At 37.3% G+C, this 10299-nt stretch overlaps 1 protein-coding gene across 1 annotated transcript; it reads right to left on the reverse strand.

The window, feature by feature from the left end:
- Window positions 1-2633: 2633 nt before the first annotated feature.
- Window positions 2634-9989, reverse strand: LOC116168504 (phenoloxidase-activating factor 1-like). The gene is made up of 7 exons (XM_031484394.1): window positions 9801-9989; window positions 9325-9753; window positions 4242-4421; window positions 3841-4194; window positions 3347-3791; window positions 3107-3303; window positions 2634-3060 (listed from the first exon to the last, which is right to left on the reverse strand). The coding sequence occupies exons 1-7, from the start codon at window positions 9847-9849 to the stop codon at window positions 2654-2656; spliced, it is 2061 nt and encodes a 686-aa protein (XP_031340254.1). The 5' UTR covers window positions 9850-9989; the 3' UTR covers window positions 2634-2653.
- Between the last annotated feature and the right edge of the window lie 310 nt (window positions 9990-10299).

Here is a 10299-nt window from a genome sequence, read left to right on the forward strand (position 1 = left end):
CATGCTACTACCTTATAAACCAATTATTTAGGTACTAAACTATTTCGGTTTAAAAAATGCACTTTAGTTGTTTTTAATATGTCAGAGTACAGTTTTTAAGCCACTTTTGTTGGCAGAGTGAACATGTACTTTTATTTCGTAAACGTTACTATTTTCAACAATGTCCGGGTCATAAAACCATAAAAACTCAAAATTTTAAGTGGGCTAACTATGTTCAAAGCCTTCTAGAATTTTGAAATATTTTCAAAAGTCTTCAACAACCCTAAAGAGTTTTTAGGGATCTTTTTGAGATTGATTCAAGAGTATCAAATGGCCCACAGCATGTTAATAGCCTCTAGCTTCTGATGGTACCTTACTAAGAGAACTTATAATATCCTTTAAAAGTACCTATTTAATAGTCCAATTAAAACCCTTCGCGAACTTTAGACATATAAAGGTTTTCAAAAATGTTTAAGGGTCTTTAAGAGTTACAGTTTCTAAAAGCACCTAAGAGACCATCCAAAGGTTTTAAAAGCCTCTATGTGTTTGCAAATATTTACTTCTTTGCCTTCTAGACGCTTTTAAAAATTAGAATCTTTGAGATCCTTTACAGCTACAGAGTTTTAAAAAACCTTGAAGGACTGAGCCTTTAGAGTTGAAGGTCTTTAAAGGTTTCAGAAGTCTCAAAGGAGCGGTTAGAACCTATATTACTTTTTAAGAGCCTTTAAAACCCTTAGTCTTTGTGAACCTTTAAGGGTCTGTATGAGTCATCATTAATCTCATAGAGGGTCTCCAAAAGTCTTTGAAAGTGTCCATGGGGACTGTATTGCTTCTTCTTCTACTCGGAGCTCACAATCCTAGGATTGGTTGGGGACGCAGTCTTCCACCCTTTCCAATTCTGCCCTAATCTTTTCATTTCTACATAACTGCATTTCTACGACTGTGCTTTCCTCGGGACCATAACCAGCCTACTTTGTTGAAAGTGGCATGGCATCTGCTCTGTCTCATATATACTACTTAGTTTAAAGAGCCTATCTTGCACTTTTGTTCCCGAATGTTCCCTATCTCTACAGCTTCTCCTGTTGCTTTCCCTACCGTTAAAGTCCTTTATAGTTTTGTCGAACTCTACCCTAAGTATTCAAAATCCTAGTTCTTTATCTGTGATATTTGGTTACTCTAATTCTGATAACGGTTCTTCTGCCCTATACAAGATGATTCAAATTTGAGGATCACCATGGGGATCTCGGAAACTGTAATAGATAGGTAAATGCCGTTTTGAAGCTGAAAAAATTCCGACTACTTTCGGAGCTCTATCTCTTTCACCTTCGTGCCCAGAAGTTGGCATATAAACCTGAATCGCTATCATGTCCACTCCTCGGTACTCTTCTGACCAAAAATCACCCTCTTCTTTCCACTTAATTACACTTAACTCTACAATACCTAAATCTAACCTAACCATCTCTTTTTTTAAATTTTCTAATCTGCCTATCCTCCCAAAACTCGTTACATTCCGTGCCCTTATTCGCATAAGGTGCTCCTTAAGCGTTTTTTGCCCTCCCCAGAGAGGCTGACTGCTTCGTGCAGAGTAGTGTGTACCATTTGGTAATACACCTTATGAATATTTAAGAGCGCCCATAAGGAATTCTTTAAATGTGTTGTAGCGAAAGTTATGGTCAAAAATCCGATTTCCAAAAAGGAAAAAAAGAAAAGGTAAACGTTTGATATGTTCAATCTTCAATATTTTGGTCTATAAGAAATAGTTATTTGCATAAAAGTCAGGAAAATGGCACATTACTGGATAGGAAATATTAAAGTACGAGGCCCCTTTGGGGCCGAGTGCTTTAATTTACGAGTCGAGTAGTGTGATTTTACTGACGAGTTTTGTATTAAATTTGACACAAAAACCGCATTTTAATATAAACTTTCAATTTCCATATTCATTAATGTTAATGTGTCAGTGATGACAGGAGTCATTACAGACGTTACCAATGTGACAGCACAAGTGCGACAGGAAACGTGACGGGTGTGGCCGGTACAGTGACAGGCGGCACGAAAAGTAGCCTGGTCTGCCTCTGTCATGGAAATTTAACTTTCCTGACAAAGTAGTCATGAAAGTGAAGGTTTCAGGACGATTTTGGGTAAAAGTCATTTTCAGGACGATCTAATATTGATCGATTTTTAGTGAAATAGCAAGCTTCTTCTTTAAAAAAGGTGTTCATTTCACATGCATTCTACTGAACTGCAGAGTACATAGAATGTGTCACGTTTTGTTCTCTTATCGATTTATATACCGTTTAAGTGACCTTAGATTTGTGTTCTTATTTAAATTTTTTACTCTAATGTATTCTCACACCTTCTATTTCCTTTGTAAACCCTTTTAGTGAAATGATTTCTTGTTTTCTAGATTTCTTATTACCGTAGTTCTTTGTTTCGCCGTTAGAGGCCCTCTGGTACAGTTTTCTATTACCTGGTTCTTTGTTTCATCGTTAGAGATTGTGATCGTCTTTTCTTTTTTTTCCTACGCCTTCTTGTTAGTGAAGATTCTATCTTCATATTGATTACATGTAAATTATTTCTTCGGTAAGCTATTACTTTTCTACTGACTTCGCCTCTACCTGTACGATAAATTTATTTTTCTTATATACACTATTAAGTTCTTTAAGCAAGGCATCAATTAATCTCTAACATTAAACCTAATCCACTTTAAATATTTGAACACCTTTAAATGAGTCTGCGGCTGATCATTCCCACATCCGTAACTTGAAGATATTCCCTCAATAAACCACCGATGCTTCTTCGAATGCATCACCGGTCCACCTTCATCTCCGAAGCACGTGACATCCGTCGAGTTTTTAAAGTCTTCACTGCAAATTTGGTAAGCGGTTAGTGGAGTTATTAAGCTGAGCAGTTTCAGCTTTTCCTTGCAAACTTCGATCGGAATTAGAGTTGTGCGAATCTTCTTCTTAATGGTACTGCTATCCGTCCCCATTTTGTTCGATCCAAAGCCCGTCGTGTATAATGTCTCCCCGTACGTTGCGAGATCCTCTTGGGATTTTGGGAGGCAAATGGGACGTACATAGTCTAAGGCTTCATTATAACTATGGGTTTGTATGAACGTGCGACTTACCAGTAAGTGAGACTCGTTTGTCAAGTCGTAAAAGTGCGATATCGTTGATGAAAGTAAACCTATTATAGAATGGGTGAACGATTTCTTCTTCCACCTCGTATTCCTGAACGTCACTGCAGTCGAGCAAATCGAATTGATTTAATTGGACACAATCGGTTAGGTTTTTGAGGGTGTAATCGCCCAGACGTACCATTATCCTAGAGACGACGTTTAAGACAAATTAATTTGGGCGCCACTTACTTGTCGTCTTCGTAAAACTGCGAATCGCACTGTCCAGAGGTGAGGACGTATCGTTCCGTTATTAAAGTTCCTCCACAAATGGCGTCCCTTTGATCGGGCAAAGTTGCGTTGACAATTACGGCTAACCACGGAAATTCGTCTACTGATATGAGATCGCTTGATAAGTAGTAGTCGTCTCTGTGCTGTAGCCCGCAGTATTTAAAATTGGAAATTTCAAGGTTCACGTCCGGAGTTTCGGGAGGGATTTTAAAATTCGGTTCAATTCCACAACATACTTTCAGCGTGTAGAAGTCTCCATCGGAATCTTCATATTCGTATTCGCAGACGAAATCCTCTAAGGCATCTACGTTGCTTGGTGAGGCATTGGCGAACGCGTCGTTTAGCTTGGGACAGTCGACAAGGTGCATGCACTCGCCCGTTTCGTTGTACGGAGTGTGGCACCGTTCTAAATTGTAACCAGTAAGCATAATTATCCGCATCAGAGAAATACTCACCTCCACCCATCGCTTCTTGGATCCATTGCAAGTAATTCGATACGCGGGTATACGTTTTGATTCGTTCACCCTGAGACTGAAATCCAAGGAGATACCATCGATTGTTCTGTAAAGACATGGCTGGAAACCCAATGGAGTGATCTTCCAGTTGATCGTCAGTGGTAGTGCACATCTCGTAGCTCGTGGTGGGGTATCCGGTGGCGCATTCTTCATTAGAAATATATCGATACTTGTGCATTCGTTGAAGCGAAACGTCGCTCCTCTGGAAGGTTCGATTCCAACCCGCAGTATATAACTCTTGTGGCGATTTTAATCGGTCAGAGGGTAGGGGCAAGCAAATAGGTTTAAGGGACTCTGCAAGTACTCTGAATTAAGTAAATGCTCGTGAGAGAGGATCATACCTGAAAAAATTACTCGCCTACTCAATCTCAGTATGGCTATGTCGTTTAGTTTCGTTTCACTGTCGTAGAAGGGATGAATGGTGAAAACTTCAATTTCGTAATTATCGAAACCGCTACACCCTGGCGAGTATCTGGTTGTCTTACATTCATTTTTTGCATCGTGTGCGTTGATTCGTACGACTGGAAGGAAGCATGTCAGCAACAAAGCGATTGTGAGTGTTTTTTTTTAAAATAAACCAATGGTAAAAAAACCTTTCAGTTTGGAGCTATACCTCCAAAATCAAGTAATACATGAAAGTGTCGTAGTGCTATCACAAGGACCGCGTGCCCCTAAAAATAGGGGTTGATCAGAATCCTACATTGAGCAAAGGATTGCAGTTTTGTAACCCTTTTCTTTAAATTCTTGGTTAACTATACAGGGTGATTTTTTTCACTTTCACTAATACACTCATAAACCGTAAGAGATGCAAAGTCGCTTCAATGGGCAAAGCTCTGCAGAATTTCCAGCTGATTAATTTTTCTATTCAAAGTTTCTTGCAGCTCTACAAATAGTAAGGTTATGGTAAAAAAATCGAAAAATGTCATTTTGGAGAATGCACTGGCGTTCAGTTATTTTCAAAGATATCAAGAAATTATTTTAACATACCCTTAGTAATTTTTTACAAAACTCACCCTGTATACCCCGGATGTATAATATTTCAACTTATTTTTTACAACAGTAATGGCATCGCGTAGTTTACTGATTGAGAATCACAGAAAAAGATCGTTAATTAATTGTCTTTCACCTTTTTACCGGTTGCCACTTTATTCAAAATCTTTTCAGCAAAAATCCGATACAACTGAATACTGAACGATCCTCGGGATCTTCACACATACATACCACACCGCATTTGGAAATTATATAATTTAATGGTACTGTGAGCCCTATTTTGGTTGAGACTGCAGTGTATTTCAGCTGTTTAAGATAGGCACCACTTTTTTGTACAACCACAGACAATTTTTTTTCGGGGCAAAAAATTTTTTTTTCCAAAAATCGACTGCACCAAAATTTCTTGGGAAAACACTTTTTCTTATTAATTTTGATGCGTAGAATCCAAAACAATTCGTACTTTTTCGATCAGACTTCTCAATCAAAAGTTATAGACTAGAAACCAATTTCCTTGCCCTTGGGCCACATAGAGATTTCAGGTTTTCGGTAATTGATAGCTGCTGTGGTCTATATGTGCCCGTTACCCATCATTGACAGTTACACCCACGAGTGAGTTAGGAAACATTTTTTAAATTGTAGCCATGAAAATCAATAAAAACCCTATTTTTTTACTGTTTTTAAATAGTAGGTCATGGCGATTTTGTTTTGTTTATTGTATCCATAGTATCTAAGGCAACCCATGCCAATCAATAAAAAGGCTAACGATAGAAACATGTCATGAAAATTTTTAAAATATGGTATAATATCTCGTAATTGTACAAAAAAATAGAGGATGTGATACATAATTGTAATCAGCAAAAATAATGCAAAAATTGACGTTCAGATATACAGGGTGTTGCATTTAAAAAATACCAGCCTTGGATCAAACCACAAAAACAGTGGTCTCAGAGACAAATGCAGCTAGATTGGTTTCACAAAATAGTTGCACAGGGTCGCAAAAACCGCAAGTTTCTATCTTTAAAAACAACTAAGATACACTGCAGTGTCAACTAGAATAGGACATGCAGTACAGTAGTTTTTTATGATGCGGCCACCCGCTATATGTGGAAACCTTAAAATGGTGCTTGATGATAAATGAGTTTGACACGCCTGAGACATAGCCGAAAAACAATAGCGACCTTTCTTATATCTTGAAGAACATGTGTATCAATTTTTAAAATGATCGGATGTTTCTGCATCAAGTTATCGTGCACACGGACAGACAGACGAACAGATAAACGAACAGATAGACCATCAGGCAGACGGACAGACAAGCAGCAATATAAAATTATAAACGATCTTGAGGATCGTTAATAAATAGGTGTACAAATTTGATTGATAAAACTGTTTTTTTAACGTAACTAACCACTCCAAATATAACGTAATGAAACGTTCTATAATTTAACACCTTCTTCGTCATAATTTATTTTTATGCGAATACGCTACTCCGCTTATATAACGAAATGAATTTTTCGCACCATTCACGGTTGAAACTTATATCAGCCAGTAGTATTATTATTAACGTACTAGCAACTCGTCACGAATTTAAAACGCACTCCCAATAATAATTTCGTCGAAACGGCGACACAGTTTTCTCGATGTATTCCGGCAATTAGCTTTCACAATGGCATGCTCCGTTGCTACGGTTTTTAGAACCGGCAATAGTGTAGCGTTTCGACTTTTACCTGCTTGAACACTCGTTCTTATCTTAACGCTCTTCATTTTGTTGCATATTAGTTCTCTTTCCTTATGTAGCGGCACACGTATAACCATTTTCTATATCGGCAATTTTGTAAATTGAACAAAATAATCTAAAGCGACCACCTGTTATAATTTCCGTCAAAAAAAGGGTGGACGGGTATTTTTAACCCCAATGCAATTAACCGACAAATGCCATTTTTGAGACTGCGCTGGCATTCAGTTATTAGATAGTTCCCTGGAACCGACCGCGCAATTTAAACAGTCTAGGTATTTCTTGAACAGGTCTCGTATAAGGATAGTCGACTATCGTTTCCAAAAACATACAATTGCTAGTCATATAACTAAAATAATCAATTTGGTACACTTTTTTCTTACACATTTTTGTGGGGTTGCAATTAACAGTTATTCACAGGAATATTAAAACGTTTTCTGGAGTTTTTAGAGTTGTACAGGGTGGTCCAAGTTGGACACTTTCTTATGGTCCTTTATTTGAAGGGATAGAAAAAAATTGGATCTAGGTATCTGTAGCTCAATTTTAAAGAGAAAATCACCGGCGCAAACAGAATTCAGCTATCTCTAATCGTTTGGCTGCTAGGGGGCGTTTCTCGAATTTAGTCGATTTCTTTAATGCCCTTTCTTATTATTAAAGATAATTGAGTTTGGTAAAATCTTTCTTAGAGCACTTTTTTATGTAGAATCCATGTCGATGCACAGTTCTTATACAGGGTGTTTGGTTTTTCGTATACGATCTTAAACTACATTTTTTCATATCCATAGGTCGCTGGTCAAATCCGGCTCGAAAGACCAAAATTAAATATATGTAGCGTACAAAAGGTTGGTAGTTTGGGGTAAATAAACAGAGAAATATCGGTAAAAGCTTTACTGCCTATCGCAATACAAAATTAAATAAATCAATAATTGTAAATACAATACGGTCGGTTAACTAATGAAATAACTAAAAAGGCATGTGAAATGTGCAAGGACTTACGGTTCAGTTTTTTGGGAAACAATCTTGTGACAATGGGGAAATTTTCTTCTTCTTCCTTCTTAACTATTTATTTACTTATATATTATATTATTTATTTGTTTTATTCGCATGAGTTTTCACGCCCTCTGTTTTTTGTGTGTTATTTGAAATTAAAAATATTTGGAAGGAATAAAAATTTCCAAATAACCAAGAAATTGTCATTTGTCATTTGTTCGCTATGGAAATCTGGATGTCTGCAGTAAAAATATCTTAATGTATAAAAAGCAATATCGCAAATAATATTTAATATAAATACAGGGTGTTTACGGTCTTCTCTGTATCCTTTTAAGGAGATCAAAAGGAGTCGACAAACCCCAAAACACCTTAGTAAAAGTTATTTAATAAGCCAGATAATATTTGTTTTATTTTTTACATTAAACGATTAGTCTGTGTACAAATCTAATGGCCGTTTGCACCGACAAATTTAAGCGGAGCTTAGCTTAAGTGTAGCTTAAAATCCATGGCAACGATTATTGGGACAATGGTTGCCATGGATTTTAAGCTACGCTTAAACTAAACTCCGCTTAAATTTGTCGGTGCAAACGGCCATTACATTCCTTTTAAGCTGTACTGCCGCCCAGAGAAGACCGCAAACACCCTGTATAACAAGTAATACATCAAAATTTAGGAAATTTTACGGTCTTTTTAAAAACTCCAAAATATATGGTGGTGGTCTATATGAAAAAATGTAGTTTAGGGTCGTATATGAAAAACCATCATAAAGTGCTCTAAGAAAAGATTTTTCCAAAATCAATTATCTTCCATAATAAGAAAGTTATGCCGCATTAAAGAAATCCCCCCCCCCCTCACGGTCACACAATTAGAGACAGCTGAATTTTGTGTGTGTCAGTGATTTTCTTTTTAAAATTGAGCTCTTGGCACTAGGTCCATTTTCTTCTATCTCTCAAAATAAAGGGTTTTCCATAAGAAAATGTCCCACTTGGACCACCCTGTAAGAGCGGTTTAGCATTAGAGAGCATAAGAAGCACTCTCGCTCTGCAAAGGCACATAAAGCCATCTAGGAGGCTGTCATGATCTGAATAGCTTTCGAATGCATTAGAAATATTCTTGAAGACGCTTTGCATAACGTTATCGGCCATTTTCCGAGAGCATTGGAAAATTCTACTGAGGTATAGAAAACTGCAAAACAGGAACAGAGATCTTTGTAAAAGCCTAGAAAGCGCTGGGAAGGGCCTAAGTCTATAAGAAAATACGTTTTCTAGCGTATTTTCTTCGCTTTCTCGGCTCTTTCAAAGAGCTTAGGCACCAACAAATCTTTTAAATAAATTCTAGAGCCTTTGTAAAGTTTTCGAGAAATATCTTGACTTTTTTAGGTCTTTCCAAAGCTAAGCATGTTTAGGGTTGTTATAATGAGATCAAGGAGGGTGTCTAGTTTCTTGAACTGGAAAGCCTTCGACTGGAAAGCACATAATATTATAGGGAAATACTTGCAGACTTTCCATAACGATATTTGGACTTTCCAAACTAGACAAGTGTATAGGAAAGTGCCTCCATGAGTCTACGGAAGACCCAAAAAGCTCTGGAAAACCGTAAAAAATTCGTTTGAATATTATTTTTTATAAATTTAACAAAAAACCACCAAAAGAATGGCGTGGGTGGCACTTTTTTCCAATGGTTCATTTGTGAGGTAGAGCAACATTACTTACAGAAGTTTGGATCGTTCAGTATAACGCTATGGTGGCATTGCGCAGAGTAGAGCACATATCTCCTGTTGATGAGAGCTCCGGTACAAGCGACTTTTTCAACCCTATTCTCTTCGTGGAGCCTATTGTCAACGGTCATTATTTGAACCAGCCAAGGAAAGCTCGTGTCATTGCGAGCGATGCCGCACTTTTTACTATTCGTCAGTCCTTTAGGATCGTCCTCGTTGACCTCGAGGTCTTCATTTTCAAAAACCAAAAAATCACTAGGTTCTGGACAACACACCTTTAAACCCGAATCATTATCGGAACACACAAACTTTTTCAACGTATCGTCGATTCCATATTTCGGATTAGTAAACGACCATAAAAGCGACGAGCACGATCTTATCGGGACACATTTCCCTAATTGTCCCATCGGCGTTTTGCACTTTTCTGAAATGTCTTTTTTGCAAATATTAGAAACAATAAATTATTCTTACCTGCCGTTGCAAGTGCGCACAGTGCGTAAGTCAGCAAAAGGAAGTACATATCTACTTTTAACGGTCTACACGAAAACCTGATTATTTGTATCGTCACATTAATTAGGTAAAATTTGGTTCATTTCATTAATGGAATTACCATCAATCGTTGAGCGTGCTTGGGTTTGTACTTCGCATTACAGTCTAACCTGTTTTTCATCTTATATATTTATAAACGAGTTGTGGTGGGGTGGTGGATCGCTCGTACTCGCTATTGCCAAAGGTACCACTATAGTAACAATAAATAAAAGGTAACACTTTGAGGCGAGCAACTACTGCTTTTCATTCGGGAAGTGATTCATTACGACTCTCATCCGTGTACGCTTTCTCATAATTTGCAAGAATTCCAGAGAAAATTTGGACGAGATAGATAAAAATTGCATTTTTTTTGCATGGCCATCTCACTAAAAGTGAGATTTTTTAATATGAAGTTTTGCAACTTTGGATCTAGAAAAAAAAC

This window comes from Photinus pyralis, unplaced genomic scaffold, assembly GCF_008802855.1.
Source record: "Photinus pyralis isolate 1611_PpyrPB1 unplaced genomic scaffold, Ppyr1.3 Ppyr1.4_LG4, whole genome shotgun sequence".
NCBI classification, from domain to species: domain Eukaryota; kingdom Metazoa; phylum Arthropoda; class Insecta; order Coleoptera; family Lampyridae; genus Photinus; species Photinus pyralis.